General features: G+C 35.2%; 1 protein-coding gene across 1 annotated transcript in view; it reads right to left on the reverse strand.

Annotated features, from left to right (window-relative positions):
* Positions 1-9,598, reverse strand: part of enpp1 (ectonucleotide pyrophosphatase/phosphodiesterase 1) — a 69,382-nt gene extending 59,784 nt beyond the window's left edge. Inside the window, exon 1 of the mRNA XM_053514770.1 lies at positions 9,330-9,598. Within this exon, the coding sequence (XP_053370745.1) occupies positions 9,330-9,479 (150 nt within the window). The 5' untranslated portion in view covers positions 9,480-9,598. The remainder of the gene's footprint in view (positions 1-9,329) is intronic.
* Between the last annotated feature and the right edge of the window lie 12,227 nt (positions 9,599-21,825).

The raw sequence follows: 21,825 nt of genomic DNA on the forward strand, positions 1-21,825 counted from the left end.
TCATTACTAGAGATTACTTACTCTAAAGTATTTAGATTTCAATTTTTTAATGATTTACTTTAAATGTACTCAAATTATTTTTTTACATCCCTATAATACTTACAGTGCATGTTTTGCCCATAAATAGTATGTCATATATACTTATACTTATACTGGTCTTGGCTGTAAATAGATATTTATAGCTATGAGGATGGAACTGTCTCTATCATTGCTTTAACACCAAAAAGAAAAAAAAAAACTTGCAGCTGCTTGTATCTGCAGCTCCACAGCTCTAGGGTATGTCGTTCAGTCAAGAGTATGTGATTCTGTGTGTGGAGTTTCTTGGCTTGTTCTGCCCATGTTGCATAAGTAAGGTCTGTGTGGGATTCTCTGCATCCTCCGGTTTCCTCCCACTTCCCAAAAACACCCTCTACTTATGACTGTGTGTGTGTGTGTGTGTGTGTGTGTGTGTGTGTGTGTGTGTGTGTGTGTGCACAAATGTGATCTCTCCTCTCTCTGTCTCACACAAAGTCCCCCTCACCAAAATCATTTTAATTGCCCAAATGATTTCAGACTAGTTTAAACATGTAAAAGTGGACATTTACACCAAAGCACTCTTAGCCCTTAATGTACATGGACAGCAGAAAAGAAAAAGAAAAGTAGAAAAGGCCAGATTAAAGAAGAGAAAGGTGTTAAAGAAAATTACAAGAAAATGTAACAAATGTTAAAGTGAAATTAAAGTAAAAATGGTCTGTTTAAGCATGAAGGTTAAATTCAGAAAAATTTAACGTTTTTTATGAAATTAAACGTTTGTTATGATATTGAGCAGAAAATACAGTTTGAGCATTGATGGAGTAAGTAAGCGAACAAAAATAAGATCAGGGTGCGAAATATTTTTTGGCCTAAAAATAACAGCGGATTGCGAGTAGCGCGGTTTGCGAGTGCACACAGCGCCTGCGCGCATAAACGGAAACACTTATCTGTCGGGATTTATTTTTACTTTTTTTAAGGTAAAGTGCAGGTTAATTTGTTTTATTTTTACTTTATATTTTTTTGTTGATTATTTTATGTATTTATTTATTAATTTGAATTTCCATTATTTCTTATGAGAAAATTTGCTTTGATTTGAGTGTTTTGGAATACGAGCCCGCTTCTGGAATGAATTATACTCGTAATCCAAGGTTCCACTGTACTATCCCAACTCCTGATTACTGGTTAGCATGTTTACCTCCACCTCCTTGTTACATGTCATATGAGTGACAGCAGAACGCTTTAAACGAGGAAGAGAGATGAGACGTTATTGAGTTGTATAACCAAATCATTTGCTAATTTAAATCATACAAAAGAACAATTTTAAGTGTATTAAGTATACTTATGTGTGCTAAAGTGGAACAACTTTATGTATACTTAGTACACTCAAAGTATATGGCTGTTTATGTACTACTGTACATACCTGACACAGTAATTAATAAAATTAAAGCATATACTATTATATGCACTTCACAGCAATTTTTACTGTCAAACCAAAAAAGTCCACTTTGTGGTCAAGGCAGACTATCCACACCACACACAACTTCGCACAGATTTTACACTCGATGCCCTTCTTGACAACCCTCCAATTTTTGGAACAGGAAGAATAAACATACATTGATCTGCCCATTCATCTTTTAAGGTTCAGTTTTTACAGCCTACTTTCCTATTTTTTAGGAAAGCCATGCACTTTCATTTCTGTTTCTTGAGAATTTTGGCAGCTTGTAGGTGCATTACTGTCATTTCTGTGTCCTTTACATACTCTGTTTATACGCGGTAAACTATTGCGCTGATTGTCCCTGTTGAGTGACACGTATAGCCATGCTAAATAAGTTATAAAAAGGAGGCATTCGGCCAAGCGTGTGCTCAGAGTTATGACGTCCTGTCAATGAGTTGAAATCGTTTAGCAGAGACGAGGCGTGAAATCAAAGCCGTAAGATCCTATGAGTCATGAGATCCGTCGGCATTGTGATAAGTTGGAATCACAAAGCATAGATGGGGAGAAAGCTCCTTTGATTTTCTAATACCTCTCTCTCTTTGTCTCAGCAGGTGACGCGAGAGGACAGTTTTCCACGCATGCAAAAGGAGGACATGCGTTTAAAACACTGTTGGAGTCAGGTATGCGAAGTGGAGGGCGCAGTTGAGAATGATGGCAGCATATAGCTGGCTACATATTTTCTAACAGCTTAGAAAAGGAAGCCTTAAAAGACTTATATACATCATGTTCCAAATTATTACGCAAAGGATAACTTTTCCTTGATTTTCATAATTAGGCGTTGCAAATGACAGTTTGATTTTTATTGAACAAACCTCCTAATGATAATATTTATTTAAAAAAAAAAAACTGAAAATGCACTGTTCCAAATTATTATGCACAACAGAGTTAAAACATTTTATAGGTTGTAAAGAACTGAAAATGGGCTTGTGTTGAATTTGCAGCATTAGGAGGTCATATTTACTGAAATCAAAAGCTATTGCAATCAAAAACTCCTAACAGGGCATGTTACATCTTAACATAGGACCGCCTCCCACCCTCATAGATCTTTTGCTTGAGGATGCTCCAAAGGAATGCCACACCATGAGTTTCTCATCTTTTATTTCCATAGCAGCCAATGACACAGAGGTATTCTTTGCAGCATGAGTGATGCATGATTTTGCTATGGAAGACACGGTTCTTCTTTTTGTACCATAGAAGAAAGTGGTCAGTCAATATACTTTGCAAAGGTCATTTTCACACCTTCAGGGACCCTAAAGGAGCCTACCAGCTGCTCTCTTAATCCGATGAATATGTCTTGCAGAAACCTTCCTCATTCTGCCTCTATCTGCACAAACTGGACCTTAACATTAAATGAATGTACTTAACTACATAATGTAAATCCAGTTAAAAGAAAAACGATTAATTTTAAGTTAAAGTTGAATAATTTAATGATCACACATGCACCTTACAACAGCCCACTTGAAAACTAGAACATAAATGGTGTCAAAATAAATTGGTAGTATTTCAAACAGCTTGGAAGGAGAGCGTCTTAAAATATAAATAGGCAATTAGCATTGCCAAATCAACGTATCTCTCCACTCTTATAGAAGATAACAAAAATAATCCTAGATTCTTAGTTACAGTTGATACTCGAGGGGAAGGTCTATTACTGCTGCGGCAAAACAGCAACAGCCAAAATAAATCAGTCGCAATTTAAAGTAATTTGTGAAATGCCCGCCAGGTGGCACAAGTTTGATCCGGCATCATAATTCTCCTATTTAATTTCCTATAGTCTAATCAGCGCTCAGCCGCACGCATAAAGTTTTCGAGAGCGTACTAAATAATATTTACAGTATAATCAGGGCCTCTTATTCCTATTTATTTTAGGTTGTTGTTCTTTTAGTTAAGAGTTTTAGTGTCGTTTAGTGTGCTTTGCAATGTCAGACAACATTTAAATGGAAATTATTCACCACTCCCCCAGGTGTGAATCAGCTGTTTTCTTTACACTCGGAGAAACTAAAATGCATCCATGAAACCCATGAAATGCTAAAACCATGTAAAGTGGGGAGGATCTTGGATCTTGCTTCAGGCCTCTTCTTAAATTTGTGTAAATTTAAAATCTTCTGGATTCTACATTATAAAATTGACATTGTTACCGTTTTTAGTTCCTGGAATGAGATTTTTCTTATCATAACATATGTTGTATTATTATTAATCACTCTACACTGTTTTTAATCACTACACTGTTTTAATTTTAGATTTTATTTAAAAATAAATAAATAAATAAATAAACCAAATAAAATAATTCCATTTGTATTTTCCATTTGTAAAATAACATTTAAAAATGTGTGTGTATTGAGTTATTAAAAACAATACAAGGCATGCTATGATAAGAAAACTTTCCATCTCTTCCATTCCAGTGATTAAAAAAGGTAAAAATGACAATTTTGGAATTCGCAGAAGCTCAGTGGACCGCGCACAACGTAATAATCTTTGTATGATAAAATGACTCGTGAAATGAATCCACACGAAGCGCTTTAGTTTCAAATAATCATTCAACGCTGAATACAAACAGCAAAATAACATAATAATAATAATAATAATAATAATCAGTGAATCGCTGAAATGTGGCTGTGAATAAACCTTTTAGTGAACGTAAAATGTTCGCGTGAACCCATGGCGCGCATGTGTGCTCTTTGCATTGATATGAGAGATTTATAAGAGATTTCTCTTTCCCAGAAATAGAAATAAGCGCTGTCTTTGCGCGCCTTGCAAAACGCACACAGATGTGAGCCGCATTATTTCAGTCATAATATACATCATCTCCGCAGCAGTGTATGTGCCAGTAATGCACGTTTCATACGAATTGCATAAGCTGATATTAGTTTTCCATTAGTTTATATAAAAGCAGACATTTCACTTTCTACAAGTATATATTTTTCACATCTGTGAAGTGAGTATACACGGAGTTTCGGTTAATTTTCTGATGAACTTTCTGATGTTTTCTTTTATTATTTTACAACATCATAACGTTTTTTCATAATTGTGAGCGCACCTAAATAAAAGTAGAGTCTTATAAAGGCTATGTATCTTATATAGTTTAATGATATAGTTTTTGCCCATTAATCTGACACCACCACACCCACTTTTTCTGATGCACACCCAGAGTTGTCTGGCTATGCGAGTGTTACACATGATGATAAAATATAAAGGCTCAAAGTTAACATTTAAATTGCTTAAATTCGATGCAACTAAGAAACGCATATATTTAAATTAAATTCTAAATATGTACTGTAATTTTAGTACTGTGATTGTAAATTCGTTTAATGTTTCACTTGTATTTTATAAGGTTTTGCCGGCAGTGGTACAGCGCAACAGGGGGTGCTGGGATGTAAAAATGTAATTTGTTAAAATGTTTTTCATTATTAAAGAACATTATGATGATCATAACAGCCTACTGCATTTAATTCTTACAATAACGCAAAAACACATCAACATCTGCTGACGCAGTAGCACGTCCTGTCAATGTTTGATTTTTTATGGTCATTTAGTTTCGTTTATTACAGTTCATAAATCTACTTCAATTTAAAGAACACAAAATATAAGATGACAAAAAACTCTACACGCAAAGCTTTTCTAATTACACATGACAAAATCTAAAGGCTCACTGTGTTAACGTATACTTTGCTTAAATTCGATCCTAATAAGATTTAATTTAATTTTAATTCTTAATTTGTACTGCAATTTTAGTACTGTGATTATTAATTCGGTTACCTACAATGTTTCACTTGATTTTATCCGCTACTATGAGCAGCTCTAAAGGACCTGCAGCTCATTAATCCTTGAGAGAATGAACTAAGGCCTGAGCCGCCGGTCTAGTTACATAGCGCCACTCAGCGGTAAACGCCAGCAAATGCACAAACCCAAATTCTGTCGTCGTGAGGCATGGCGGTAAAACCAGAATACCACTTGAGTACCATCTGTAGTACTGTAGCTAAATTAACTAGAATAAGCTACCACAGCAAGTAGTTATTAAATCCTTAATTAAGAAACCTGGGCCTGTATTTACTAAGCATCTCAGAATCACTTGTAGGAATCGGACTCAAAGTTCATTTAAGGCTAAAAATAATACTACCTCGGTACCTGTAGGTGATTTTTAATTTTTAGTGTGTTTCATGATATTCTGTGTACATGAGAACAGAATGTTTGCTGTTTTCATGCTGCGCTATCAGCAAACACATTCCTTAGTATAATCTCTGTTCAGAGTCGTAGAACTGCTGAAGGCTCATAATTGCAGAACTACTCCCAAGCTTCTGCTCTTCTCTACGTTATCTTTTATAAACATTCCAGACCAGATGTAACCGCTCCTGCACCCTCCTTTTTATGTGTGTGCATATATATATACTCAGCAAAAAAAGAAACATCCCTTTTTCAGGACTGTGTATTTCAACGATAATGTTGTAAAAATCCAAATAACTTTACAGATCTTCATTGTAAAGGGTTTAAACATGTTTTCAACATGTTTTCCATGCATGTTCAATTAACCATAAACAATTAATTAACATGCACCTGTGGAATGGTCGTTAAGACCTTAACAGCTAACAGAAAGTAGGCATTTAAAGTCACAGTTCTAAAAACGCAGGACACTAAAGAGACTTGTCTACCGACTGTGAAAAACACCCAAAAAAAGGGTGAAACATTCAGGGACACATTGTGAAACATTTTTAGTTTATGTCTTATGGTGTTGACTCTTTTAGTGTACAAATATTTACACATTAAGTTTACTGAAAGTAAAAACAGTTGAAAGTCAGAGGACGTTTTTTTTTTTTTGCTGAGTATATATATATATATATATATATATATATATATATATATATATACTCCTGTCTTCCACAATAAACTTTGAACATCTCACTGAGCACTGACTTGTGTGTTTGACTGAGGGGTTCCCTGGCCAGGCGGGACAAGCAGAATACAGGCTGAGCACTGAGTATCTGAGGTCTACCTTAATTCAAGAAATTCTTACAGTACCTTAACATATTTATAAAGGTTTCTTTTTTTTTTTTTGCGAGAATTAGGACTGCGCCAATAGGAGTGTATACTGTCACTTTTTACTGAGAGCAGCAAAGTAGGCTGCACATTATAATGTAGTTTTTACAGATTTTTTTTTTATGGTGGAAAAGCAAAATGTTGAAATCAGTGGCAGTTGTGATGATGCTGCAGACTGCTTCAATCATACCTGTTTCAAGCTGCTATAATAGAGCTGTGTAGGACTGTCATAGTCTGATCAAAATGATTTTCAAAAGAAAGTGAAACTGGAGAGGGGATGAGAGCAATTTGCTCGTAGAGTAAGGGGGTAAAATATAAAGAAATAATTAACGTAAAAGTCTGCCCTGCTCTTACCTCTAAAGATAAAAAAGTGAAGGAGGGCAGTTTGTAAAAACATCAAATAGCACGTACCCTCAACGAATGTGAAACACCGGGATAAGGCGTGTTAATAAAGTGATCAAGTGCTACTAATAACTGGGAATCTTAAATAAACAGTTAATTAATAAGTACATAAAATGTATATATACATATATTTTTTGTGTGTGTGTGCCATGGATGTTGCGACTCTATAAATTCTGCCTATTTTCCATTGATTTCACGCTGTGCAAAGTGGAAATGTTATTGAATCAGCGCATGACCTCTGGTGCTGTAAGTGTAGAGTTTATTTCATTATGTCCAACACTGTCTGCAGAGTCATTGTCAAAGCTGCATCTTCACTGTTGCTAAAAAAAAAATGTACAGTATCTCTGCCTGAACGCTATTTCCTTGCTACTCCTAACCAGTTAGAATGCCTCCTGAGCTCTCCTACATTTTGGTGAAGATGAGAGTGATTTCCTATTTAATAATCTTGATAAATAGCTCTTACTCCTACTCCTGAAAGTAGGACCAAAATGGTTGAATTCTGAGGATTTTTGGCCACTTAAGAGCGATTTCCTACTCTGAGACGCGTTTTAAATACAGGCCCTGACCTTTAACTGACCAACTGTCTTACTATGGGCTAATATCAAACCTCATCATTATCTCAAAGATCCTAGAAAAGGTTGTAACACATCAGCTATTTTCATTTCTACATAGGAATTACATTTACAAAGTCTATCAGTCAGGATTTAAGCCTCAACATACCTCAAATACAGCACTGGTTAAAGTGGTAAATGATCTACTACAGGCTCTGATCTTGCTTGTATTGCTTGACCTTAGTGCAGCTTTTAAGACCACTGATCATACGATTCTCCCTAACAAATTAGAAAAGGAGTTACAGTAGTAGTAGTATTTGACTAATAATTATCAGAATTTTAAAATCTGAGAAGTAGAAGGCTGTTCTCCTAGGTGCATAAACCGACACTAGTTCATCCAGAATGCAGCATTCCTCACTAGGACCAGAAGATATGACATCACTCCTATCGTATTTACACTGCATCCACCATGTCTACTTTGGACAAAGGGTACAGGCTGCTTGTGCGTACCTCATATTATAAAAACTAAAGAAGTAGTAGTAGTACTTCTTCTTATAAAGCCCTAAAGTTATGGAATAACCTCCCAAAAAAAAATAAAACATTAAATCTAGACTGAAAACTTTTGTGAACAAGGCTTTTGTAAATACTTTTGTCATAGCTAAATCTCAGGAAGTTTTTCCTTGCCACCACACCCTTGGCTACTCATCAGGGACAAACATACAGTATGTATTTATACATACAGTATTTTTTCATACTTTTTGAACTAACTATTTTCCTGACTGCTCTTGGATCTGATCTTCAGGTGCTAACTTTCCCATGCTCTTCTCAATCTTTCTCTCTCTCTTTTTCTCCCTCTGCCCCTCCCTTAAGCTATCATCTCCTGATTAGTCTCTGGACGAACATCTGTACAACTTCAACTCTTTGTTCTGCAGGATTTCACCAGGACATCTTAAAATAGTATATGTCCTTTGTAGTAACAATTAACAAATGTACTAAACATATAAATACTCTGTATTTTGTTGTTAATTAATAGAGACCTTTCTGACAGACAACGTGTTTGACTTATAGAAACAGAGTGGACAGACCGAGCAACTCAAAAACTACAAAATGTTTACAAGCGTGATATAATTGAAATTTAATTAATATATGTTTGGTGACAAAATGCCATTTCAATTTAAAACTAAAATTAGTTCCAGGGCAAAACATAAAGACAGTGCACAAGGCCAGAAAAACTCGGATTGAATGCATCCCAAAAGTCTCTATACATATGAGAATTAACATAATTAATATTTGATTGACACAATTGAATGCTTAATAAGTGCATTATGAGTAGAGAAAATGTGTGTACGAGTTTACAATCATGTGGGTAACGTTTTTTCTGAATGTCTATGTTTATGCATGGAAAGAAACACCCTGTATGTTTAACTACACAGGAGCCTCCACCCAAACACCCGTTTATATAATAAAGTGGCAGCTGTTGAGGTTTCGTGTTATTCCTGGAAAACAAAATAAATAAAAATACTGGAGCTGGCAACCATGTGTGCCACGCAGTCGTTAGGTTATTCCTCACAGCACAGCGAGACAGAAAAACACACTTTTACTAGACTTATATATATATATGCGATAAACACAGACACCAAACTCACCCACACAAGGAATCTCTTTTAGCTCGACCAGCAAACATCTGGCAAGGAGATGTTAACGTTACCTTTTCTTTTAATCTAGAATGCGTTATCTGAAACTAACTTGAAATGAATTTTCTATAACGTTTTTTTTTTCGGTATAGGTTTCCTTTCCAACAGGAGGTGTTTGTATGCAGTAGTGACTGTAATCAGACTTACCGCAGTGATGATTTTCCTGCGAGCGGCTCTGCACTTGGTGGTGGACTGCTGCTGGTCTGGATGCTCCGGGACGCGTCCTGTCCCCAGCAGTGTGGCTGCCTGTCCCTGCCTGGCCGTCCACTCTTCTTTCTCCGCTATCTCCATTCTCATTCACTCAGCCTCAAACAGGCGCTGTCTCACTTCTCCAGGACTAAAACTTTCCCGCTCTGCTCTCTGCGCCGCGCTGCTGCTGCTGCACTCTGAGCCTTCCTGCATGTGTCGCTATATTCATGTTTGTGGTGTGACGTCATGTCTGTCCCCGTTACATGTGAGAGACATAATGACGCCTGACATCTACTGGGAATTTGGACTTCTCTCTATTTTCCTTCCGACAGTAGTTGTAAACAAAATGAATGACTGTCAGATACAGTACGTATTGTATATAAACCTGGTTGTTTGAGTAATTTCTAAATAAATTCGAATTACAAGTGTCACCGTATTTTTATCATTTATATTCACAATATAACATTTTCAAATGTCTATTTATAAAATAAAAAAAAATCATACTGTATTTTTAATTCTTCCCTTTTCCAATCCGAGTGCCTCCATTTTGAAATGACATCACGACAGGGCAACTCAGCAAAACGTTTCCGAGCAGGAATTACGACTTGGAGAGTCAGTCAGTCAGTCAGTCAGTCAATGCTTTATCCTGTAAACTCCTGAGTCTGTCACAGGAGACTTAAAGCATTAGGTGGGGTACACCCTAGACTGGGTGCCAATCAATCACAGGCCACACACACTCATTCACAGACTACAACACTAATTAGTCTAACCTACATTTCCTTAGACTGTGGGAGGAAACCGGAATACCCGAAGGAAACCCACCAAGCACAGGGACAACATTCAAACCCCATGCATACAGACCTGAGGCGGGAATCGAACCCTCAATCCTGGAGGTGTAAGGTGACAGTACTTACGACTCAGTGAGAGCCACCCGTGTTCTGATAGGCCAGTAGTTTCATGAGAAGTAGGGTGTCCAAGTCAAATAAATTTATTCCAACTAAGACAAATCTCATTTAAATTGTTGCATAAATATTATTTTGTTAACTCATTGATTTCTTAGATATTTACAAAGCTGCTTTTTTTATAATTCTGCTCTTGGAACCATTGTGCGTTTGTATTGGACTTGTGATAGTACATAAACATTTTGGTTGGCTATTCGGATTTTTATCCAATTTTTTTCTCTTTTTTTCTCCTTTTTTCAAAGACATTCTTTCTGGCGACCATGGGTGACTACAAAAAGGAAGAGAAAAATAAATTAAATAATTGTGTTTACTGTTTTATCCTATATACAGGGTTGTGGGGGCCTGAAGCCTATCCCAGGAGACTTAGGGTACAAGGCGGACACACACACACACACACACACACACAGTGTAGGAGGAAGCCTGAGTATCCAGAGGAAAACAATCAAGCCTGGGAAGATCATGCAAACTCCTACACACTCACACAGCTTCAGACGTGGAGCAGGCAGTCAGATCATGGTTCCAGACTTTATACCTACAGCTTTATGCCAACCCAGCTCTGTAAGGTAGCTAGCCTCACCATGTGGCACCAACCGGAATCAGCATCTATCCGAAACTACTGGAAAATACTTGAATTACTGTAACTGTACCTAAAGGTGACAACTAAATATTATTTTAGTATATTTACACTATAAAAAAGAAAAACTGTGCTGTATTCATTTTTTTGGTGAATCATTTTTACACTTTTAAAAATACTGAATTGCAAAAAAAGTTGCAAAATCTGGTAAAATATACTTCATGAATTTAGTACAAGTCAGTAAAAAAATTAATAACTATATTTAGTACAATGATGTACAAAATTGAGTAAATGTAATGAAAATCAGAAGGTAATGCAATGGTTACCCCAAGTGAAATATTATTTAACAAACAAATGTGCTACATTTACTAAATACTTTAACTGAATTTTAATCATACTGCTTTATGACAGAATTAATATGTTACACTTTAGCTATATTTACCCTTTACTCAAGGGGTATTTTAATTTAGGTCAATGTACCTAATCAAATTATAAACAAAGAAACAATACACACATTACCATTTTAATTAAACATTTAATCGACAAATCTGACAAGAAATATAGTCTAAACTCAACCTGGTTTACTTTGCAAATAACATGTAACAAGATCATAAACAATGAGCGGAACTGATCTTATTAGTAAACAGTCTTACAAACAATACTTCTGCTACAAGTATTATACAGTTAATATGTGGAAAGTAGACTTTTGTATTAGAATATAATGAGTCACATTTTACATCTAAAAGCTTGCACACCTTCACACTTCGGTTTCCTGCAAACTGTGGGATCTATACAAATGTGTGTGCAGACCTTCTCAGGTCTTAAAGAAGCAATGACAGTCTAAATGAAGACAGGACACTGAATATCATTGACCAACAGTACCATGCTTCACTCAATAATGATCGAAATTCCTTTTGATGATGCGACAAATGTGCAGAGCTTACACTGCCACCCCATAAGCCGGCACCTAAAAAAGGAATTATAGTATACAAGTAAGTACAAGTGTGACTGTTACTGTAAGGTCTACCAGACTGGTAAAATAGTACTTCTAATCAAATACATACTTTTTTAGACTAATATACATCATCACACTGATCTACGAGTGGTGTTTAAGTCAAAGCGTGACTTGTGATAGTATTCTCTGAAACTAAGCAGTAAAACTGATTTAATTTTACAGAGCCCATTTTACAAAAAAAGGAATGCTTTGATCACCAAAGGCATTTTGCTCTTGCCAAACAATGCACAATCTCATATATAAAGAAAAAATTTGAGAGAGAAATAAAGGGAGCTTTTACTCTAATAAGAGTGTTCTGTTATTCTGCACAATCAAAGGTCCAGTTTTGAATTGACCAGAAGACTCATTTATATCCTGAGACACAGATGAGATAATGTTAGATGGGTTTGCCTCAATTTCTGCATAGTACACTGTTTCCATGACACCATCCCTGTTTATTGCCTTTAAGGTATCCGGTAAAATACATGAGGATATAAAACCAGAGTATCATTTATTTTTATTTTTTTTTAAATGTGCACAGGTCTGCAGGATATCTTTAGGATTAGATATGTTGGAGGTGCCATTTGGGCACATTAAAGTCCTAAAACTTAGTACACCAGATGTCGCCAAAACTAATCAGTCGTCAAGTTCTCATACTAATGTAGGACAGCTTACTAAATAAATAGCATTGTATTGTATTTTAGTGAAGACGACAATGGATGAAAGTAAGTCGGTCCATCCGACATTGTAAACCACTAAAAAAATTTAGTGTTGTTCCGCAGTACAGTAAGTTTTCTACATACAAACATTCAAATTATGAACTGTTCGCAAAGAACTGCTAAGAACTTTTGCGAATGCGAAATCGCGGGAGTTACAGTAGATCACATGTCCGGCGTAAATTGTCATGTGTGTGTAGCCTGCAAACTTTGCAAGTGTAAAAGCAGTGGCAGATGGTAGACATTGCTTGTTCTTTTAACATGAATTCTTTAACCATCAGCAAAATTGTAGGACACTGTAATTTGTGTGTATAGTCAATTGGTTTAGTATCCTAGATAATGTTTGTTGGACTTTGCAAATTGGACTCAAAACGAGCTCTCAGAATGGATCTTGTTCGTATGTACGTAGCGGACTTACTGTATTGGAATGATGAGAGAGCAGCTGCCTGCCAAAACCCACATTAAAACAAGTCACCGAAGCACTTTCAGCAAGAATCTACATGTACTGTACACACCTGCTTTGTTATTCCATAGGTGATTTTAGCCTCTTTTTATATAAATTAAATTCTAGCATCTCTAAAGACAATGAAAATAATAATGCATCCTAAAACTATTTTTACAGTTTTATGGATAGTGAACAGAACAATAGCAATAATCCCTGCCTCTTTTAGATGTCTTTTTTCTATAGATGGATATACAAATTTTTTTTTTTAGAAAAAACATGCAGGGCATTATACGTAATTAAAAATAAAAGTATTACAGAAATCATGTTATATACTAATAATTCAAATAGTAGTGTTTATCAAAAAGGTCTTATCCTAGAATCATGTCTGGGTTAATTCGTTTTGGCTTTTTGCTACATAGTACTGTACCAGCAAGAATTTAAACAATAAAGAGGACGTAAAAGACCTCTTAGTGAGTTTTGAGTTTTTAAGACCTTCTACGGATGAACTGAGAAAACAATTATTCATTCTCCACTGGGTAATTATACTAGCAAAAAAATGTTAAACAAACAATACCAAATGCACATTAAAAACTAGCTATGTATTAATAAATTATAAAAGTGGAAAAAGTTTACAATATGAGCCCTTTAAATTTCCATAGAAACACATGCATTTTGTAGAACCAAATTCTCAAACACATCAGAGAGTGTACTATTTTCAGGAGCCTGCTGCCATGCCCCACAACCATCACAAGATTAGGTCAGTGCATCTCTACTCTATACATGGTCACATCCTTCTTAGGAGACAACGCAAAGAAATTCACTCCAAAGCACTATGCTTATCACCATACCTTGTCAGATGGCATTTTTACATGTTTGTCAAAATCGTTCTTCAATTTAAACACACAAACACTATATCTCCTAAGAAAATAAAAATCAAAAATATGAAAAACATACTAAAGGTTGATTGTAAAAAAAAAATATATATATATATATATATATATATATATATATATATATATATATATATATATATATATATATATTAATAATATCTTTCTACCACCACTAAAGACACTCAAGATTCTTCTAAAATCTGTACAAGACGAAAAGGTGATTATTTCTTTCCATTAAGCCATCATTCTATGATCAGCAGAAACAATATAATTATTATTGATATCTATCTCTAAGATCTAGGACATTATTAGAAAACATACTGTTCCCAGTTAAAAGTCCACAAGAACTGTAAAAAATAACGTTTTACACGGACATGAGATAAATTCATGGGAGACTGTAGTGGTTCCATGGGTGGCATCAAATTGCAAGTCTGCAATGGCTCCTTTAGGAAGGGAGACCAGAAAAAGCGTGCCATTTGTGCAGACAAAGGACTGGCCATAAGCAGCCGAGGGAGTTGGGTGCATTTCTCTATCTGTGGTAATAGGATGAACAATAGGGACATTATTGCTGTTGCTTGAGGGCTTTGCTGATTCATATTCAAACCAAAAAAGTTTCTCTGTTGTCGAGAACTGAGCATGTATATTATCCTGAAGGTTCTTATTTACAGTGGGTCTGAATGGGGTCTGTTTTTGTAAGGCTACTACCACCATTCGGTCAGGAGGAGGAAGGAACTACTTGTCAACCTTAAAGCACTGCTTGTAACTAACTGGCTAGATTACCAGTTAAGCGGCAGAAAAACAGGTGTTATGCACAAAATATTCCCCCTTGCAGTGGATCAGCAACACTACTAACCTGTACTACTAACACTCTTTACAGATTGTTACCCAAACTGTGTATATTTAACAGCAATGCTTTCATCCAGTGGTGAGTGTGCGAGTATTACATGCTGTAATCTTTGTCAGACTGCTAATCTGGTGTTTTCAAAAGCACAGAGTCCATCCAGTTTTTTATCATTATTGTACAATCCAACATCTCACTGCTACTTAAATATAACCCTGTGTGTACTGTGTATATACAGGGCAGCCCAAAGTCTGGAACAACAATAAATGAGAGTGATGCTTAGTGGTCCCTGACTCAGCAGTACTTGTGTTTATGCTGAGCACAAGAACAGTGAAATTTTTCATAATCTATCAGAGCTGATAATGTCCTACACAGAGTTTATTTTTATTTTCTTTTTGTCTATTTGTTGCGGTGTTCTGGGTTGGATCTGATAGACTACTGTGGTGTTAGCTTCAAAGACGTTTCTGGGCTGAAATAAAAATTAAAAAGCAAGCACAAGAAAGCAGCTTAGGACTTACACATGTAAGTGATAATTTTCGGTGAAAAAAAAATTATGTTATCGGTAAACAAGAAAAGGGGCAAGAGAAGATGCAAATAGGTCTTGATGAATAACACTCCTGATATTTCTATATTCTTTCATAAACAAGTTTTTCAGTATCACTTTCACTATGTATGTTATTTTAAAATGTTTAATAGATTTACTGTTTCATTCTATCTCAAGGTACCGCCGTGCTGGCTACCACTTCCCAAACCACCAGCTGTGTGTTCCCTGGAGTAGGCTGCCCAGGTATGGGAAAACCTGAAAGTTTAGTTTTTCTTTTTTTAAAAAAAAAATGTAGGACGTTAACTTATCCATGCTAAACTGCTTTAAAAGCACAATGACTTAAGTTCTTTGGTCTTGTTCTAGGTTTGGCTCACATTTTACTCGCATTAAAGGTCTAATTACTCGTAGATGAGACTAATTTCTCACACCTAATCATAAGCAGAAAACCGCGTTTATCGGAAAATCATTTGAAATACTGTGTATCTAATGTAACCAGTTAAACTAGTAAATATTTTTTTAAAATGATTAATTAATATTAACGATTAATTATACATAATTCTTTCCTTAAATTTAATACATTGTGAAATATTATGATAAACTGTGCTTAAAAGACTATCGCCGAAAAAATAGAAGATAAAAAGAAGATTTCTCTTTGAACAGAAAATTTCTGTCTATCTGTCTGTTGTATGTCTGTCCAGGACAGAACTTAATGAAACTTTTGCAGTACTTTGCTATTTGTCTGGCTTTAAATTGATTAGAACTGAAGTTATGAGGAGTTATGTGGCAAATTTTGTCATATCATCTAGCACTTTTTTTTTTTTTTTTTTTCAAATTTAGCACTTTTTCCCCTGATGTGCCCATGGCTATACCAATCACTCAACAGAATCTTATTCTAAGCTAATCAACGCAATATGCAGCCAAAAATACTGTGTAGAGACAGAGTATGCGGAAGGCACAGAAATGTGAATCTGTCTAGAGTCACCATTTCAGTAACTTTTGTTAGCTGCTTACTTACCAGGATTTGTAAGGAGTGTTCTGGGTGCTTCATGTTCATTCTCACATTCTCCTCGCCTTCTTGTCTCTGGTGTTACACCAGACTTCCCATGCGCACTTGCACAGGGCAATTTACTCAATTATTTAAGTTTTTGTTGTTAAACATAAAGAATATTGAGTTGGAATGAGTGATAATTCTTCAAACTAATCAGTATAATTACTCCATTGCCAAATATTTAGCTTGTTAAAAATTGTTAAGTGCATGTTAAAATATAATTCAGTTAGTCAAATGCTAATTTCTATTTGTGAAATAAACATAAATTATAGTGTAAATTTAAGACAAAATAAATAGATGTCTTTTTAGCCATTTATTTTGATTTGTCTAACTCAAACAATCTTGTATGTGATTTTAGAGATTTTATTAAGGTTACATAACCTTTTTATTACTGTGAAATTTACAAGGCCACAGAATCATTTATACTTGATGGCAAAAATGGGAAAAATAAAAATCACTTGGGAGGGTTTTTTTTTTTCGCCCAAGACTAAAATAAATAAAAGAGAGTTTTTCCAACATAAAGAAGAATTTAAAATAGACATTGGAGAGAAAGTATTAACGTTGTAATTAAATGTAGTTTTAAAGGCCATCATTATATGATGATGATGGTGATGATGATGATGACAGGTAAAAGAAAACCTTGTCTTGAGTGTCAAAGAGGCTGAATGGTTTCACAATTCTTCCATTTAGGACTAAAATTCCCACAAACAGGTTTTGTACCTGAGCCTCCAACAATAAAAGTGGACTTTATATTAACTCTAACACCTTTCCTATTATACTGAACTTTCAGCCTCATAGCGCACACTACAAATAAATCCAGCTACATTTATCTGACTGCTAAATAGGCAGTTTGTTATTACCCTATTTGGTAAAAAGTCAGCTTCCCTTTGCACAGTTTGTTGGGAGATGGTTTAATATATTGGCTTTTAGCGAGTCCGTGAAATATCTCTGACACTGTATATTAATTTTACAATTCATTTAGTAAAAAAACATTTTTTGGCAGTGTACCTTATTCATTCCATATTTTCCCATCACATTTTATATGTTATTGTCCTCAAACTTTAATTGGAGTGTGAATGTTTATGTCACAAGAATACTACCTGGTCATACATTCAAATATTTTATTGGACTCCATTTTGCTTTTTATTATGGCCATGGCAACATTTCGATTATCTTATGCAATGTCACAACATTTATTTCCATTCAGATTTCCAATAATTTCTCTCCATAACTTGTCAGCTAAAACATATTAATCACTGCAGTAATTAGCCAATGTAAGCCTCTTTAATATTTGCTTAGTTAAATCCAAGTGGTGACTTTTTCGGCCGGCCAGTGTACTACTGTATGTGTAGTATTGGCAAAGAAAATGATTGCTAAATATAAATCAAAAAAGTCTTTGCTAGGTGACAAAACAACAACTACAACAACAACTGCATAATAATAGACAAAAATACCATACAGCATATAATCATGTTTACCTTTAGATCAACTTTATTGATAATGTGTTAATTTAAAAATTAAATCAAATATGCTTTTATTTAAGAGTTTATTTTATCCAGCCACTGTCGGCCAAAGATTCAACTATGATATGGTCATCTAAAAATGTCAAAAATTCCAAGACAACAGATATCCAGATCACCCAGCTCTGTGGCTTAGAAAAGACACCAAGAGGAGTTAAGATCCCAGTGTGGGTACATGATCCTCTTTCATAATCGTAAATAAATTACTCTCATTCATGGGCTTGATGACAAAAAGCTTTAAGAGTGAGGCAGGAAAAACGGTGTCCCCTTGAAGTGCATCTGACAGATATTTTCCTCTGTTAACATGCAGTGCAATTTTTATTCATTCAAGGTTTAACAAAAACATAAAAATGAACAAAAAAGAAAAAAAAACCTCTGGTTTTTTCCACTACAACCTGACAGGCTCTTTGTCATCTTGAAGACACCAGGGATGAATGGGTTATCAAGTGGACTTGAGACTCCACTGGAATGAAACCAGTCTTGGATGGAACAATGGGCTCTTTTCTTCTTTTGTTAATAACAGTTGTGGAATCAACTTTTGTGCAGCTTGGACCTAGTGTGGCAATTATATGTCTTCAAGATTAAGCAAGGGAGATAGCAACTGCATGTAGGTATACCAATAGAAATTTAGTCTGTCTATTTTGTTTGACTATGCCCCTTTGGGAATTTTACCTAAAGAATAATTACTTTGAACCAGCACACCAAGGACAATTGGGTTTATTATACAATGAGACTTGAGACAATGTTTCATCCAAACACAGTTCTTTTAATAAAAAAAATATTTAATACAATTTTAAATCATAGGTGAAATCATGAAACACATGACGGTGTGGTGCTTAGCAATGTGTCCTCGAGGGTTCTATTCCTGCCTTTGGTCTGTGTGCAAAGAGTTTGCATGTTCTCCCATTGCTTGGTGGGTTAAATAGTGTTCCAGAATTGTCTGTGGTGTGTATGTATATGCTCTGTGATTAATTGGCACCTATCCAGGGTGTATTCTACCTCCCTGTACAGGAAAAAAAAATTATGACAGTAGGTATGACAGCAGAGGGGCAGGCTGACTGATAAGGCGAAAGACACAGGAATCACATGTGCGTACACATCTACATACTATACCCCAGAGGACAAACACCCAGTTCCCCCAACTGACGTGCAGAATAAAGGAAACCACCACACAAAGAGTCAGCCACTCTACTGTAGATACTTGACTTTGAAACAAATGAGAAAAAATATTATTTACACAATTAACACACTCCACTGCTGAATCACAAGTTATTAAACAAATGATAAATTAAACATAGGGAGAAAATTTTAAGAACCCAGTGCACTGTTATTTTAAGAATTTTAAGAACCCAGTGCACTGTTATTTAATTAAATGCAAAATAAAGAAAAAACAGCTCTGACAATTTACAAAAGCAGAAAAAAGATGGAAGTGAATGTCCATGTAAATTAAGTGATTGTAGAAAGCCACATTGAACAAAACAGCCTTAAGCAGCTCATAGGGCAGAGCAAAGCTTAGGCACACCCACAGAGGCTAAAAACCACAAAAACAGCCATATAGCAGTTAGTAAAGACCGAAACACTCTTATTAGAGATCAAAGTAGGGTTTAAAATATCCTCCAAGAAAACCCCTGTAGAATGTAGAAAACCCCTATGAAAGATTCTGCACATGCAAAGACAGACAACATCAGGAACTGTTAAATTCATTTTGTTGAATGGAACATTTTTTATAAGAATATTTGTCTATCAGAATATGCTACCCATAAATGTTTAAATAAATATTATTATATATTATAAAGGAATGCCATACTTAATGTTATACATGTACATGTATAATGTACTTGTTATACGTAAATGTATAATGTTGTAGTACATTATAGTACATAATTCAGCAGAACATCAGAAGTCAGACCAGCAGGAACTGGGGTGTGTCCTCAGTGTGCCCATTCACCCAAAACAGAAACTAGCAGCTTTTTATAGCATTTTATAGCTTTTTTTTATTGCATTTTATAGCATAGCTATAATGCACCCATAGCATAGCCATAGCATAAAACCTGTGGTTGCCAGAGAAGAAACGAGTATAGTCCCTAACAGAATACTGTACAGTAGATACTGTATGCCACACTTTCAGGAGAAATGAATAATCAATATGTGCAGAAGGATCACTAGGATCTGAATGTCATGTGGGGTATCAATCTCAGGGGATAAGTGAAACCCTGAAATCAACTAAACAAGGTGATACAAGCATGGGACAGACTAAGACCCATTACATAAAATCAGGCATTTAGTTATGTTTTTAAGTTATACATATTCTCCTAGTTCAATAAGCTCCATTGAGTTACTAAGTTTATTACTGTATCATGAGGACTACCTCAGAAAACTCTATTAAAATCCATTTTATAAAATGTTTAAATGAGGATTCTATGACATAGTAAGAAAGAGGGAAACCTCAGCCGCATTTTGACAAAAGGATTTCCCTGCTGCCACTAAGAATGGCTTCACGAGCAGTGTGGAATTATAGTACCATGTTTATCTATCACAACTGGAGTAACCAGTTTGAATAGTGTTCATTAAAGCCCAGTGTTTAGGATTACAACTTTATCAATTCTGTTGAAGGGAGATAAGATATTTATCAACAGATTTTTGCCAAAATTGAAAATTGATGCATTTCACCTATTGCACTGTATATGGCCATAGTGCGAAACTATTCTGATCAACTTAATTTCACATTAGAAATATGTGAAGCAGACAAAAACTTCTGTCTATTGCCAAATGCCAATAACCAGTATAATACAGTATATAGAGTGTGCTGATATATATATAGAGAGAGAGACTGGGCCAGGGGTAGCTCAGTGGTTAAGGCATTGGACTACGGTTCGGAAGATCCCAGGTTCAAACCCCACAACCACCAAGTTGCCACTGTTGAGCAAGGCCCTTAATCCTCAACTGCTCAGATGTGTAATGGGATAAAAATGTAAGTTGCTCTGGATAAGAGCGTCTGCCAAACGCCCAAATGTAAATATATGCGTGAGCAAACACTAGGTATTGAAACAAACTGTATGCACCTGGGATGACCCATCAAACTGAGAAATATGGCAGAAGTTAAAAGAACACATTTAGAGGAAAGATGGATATAATAATTGTTAAAGATAAAGATAGTGACTGAAAATTCCCACAACTAAACATACCATCATGAAGCCATCAGGGTGAAAGTCACAGAGATAATGGCTTGTAGGTGGTACAAAATTCAAAGCAGGAACTAAGTAATTAAACACAACAGCACTGTGAATACTGTAAGGTTTAGGTTTATAAAAAAAAAAAATACTCAATTAGTGTTTGGTATACAAGCCTAAAAAAACAACACATCTAAAATCAGGAGAAATCTACTGTAATTCAGACATCCAGAAAAGTCAGACCCCTTATGAAGTTTCTCCTGTTTCTTAAAACATTTCTATTATTTATTTATTTATTTATTTATTCTCAATACTTTTTTTATGTCAAGTGGTTAACATATGATGAAGCAAAAGCTTAAGCATCTTATTGAATTTCATGGGTCATAGAACACATGCTCCAATAACAAGAGCTTCAACTTAACTTCAAGAGAGAAAGCTTGGCTGAGTGGGATGACCCTGCTCTGCTCTTCAGTCTAAGAGGAGTGGTTTTCCTAGGTTTGCCTTTAACATTAGTCATAATGACAATACAATACAAAATTCAAAATGATTTCAGTGTTGTCACACGAAAATACTTTTTCTATACTAATATGCAACGTTGTAGCATTCATATACAGTGTTATCTTATGTTAGGAGTTTTTTTGTATACAGTACTATACAATAGTCTTGAGCCACCTCTTATTTTTCATATTAAATTAAAGTTAATTATTCAGATTAAATTAAAGAAAAAATAAACATTTCACTTATACT

Source organism: Clarias gariepinus, chromosome 2, assembly GCF_024256425.1.
Source record: "Clarias gariepinus isolate MV-2021 ecotype Netherlands chromosome 2, CGAR_prim_01v2, whole genome shotgun sequence".
Classification (NCBI taxonomy): Eukaryota; Metazoa; Chordata; class Actinopteri; order Siluriformes; family Clariidae; genus Clarias; species Clarias gariepinus.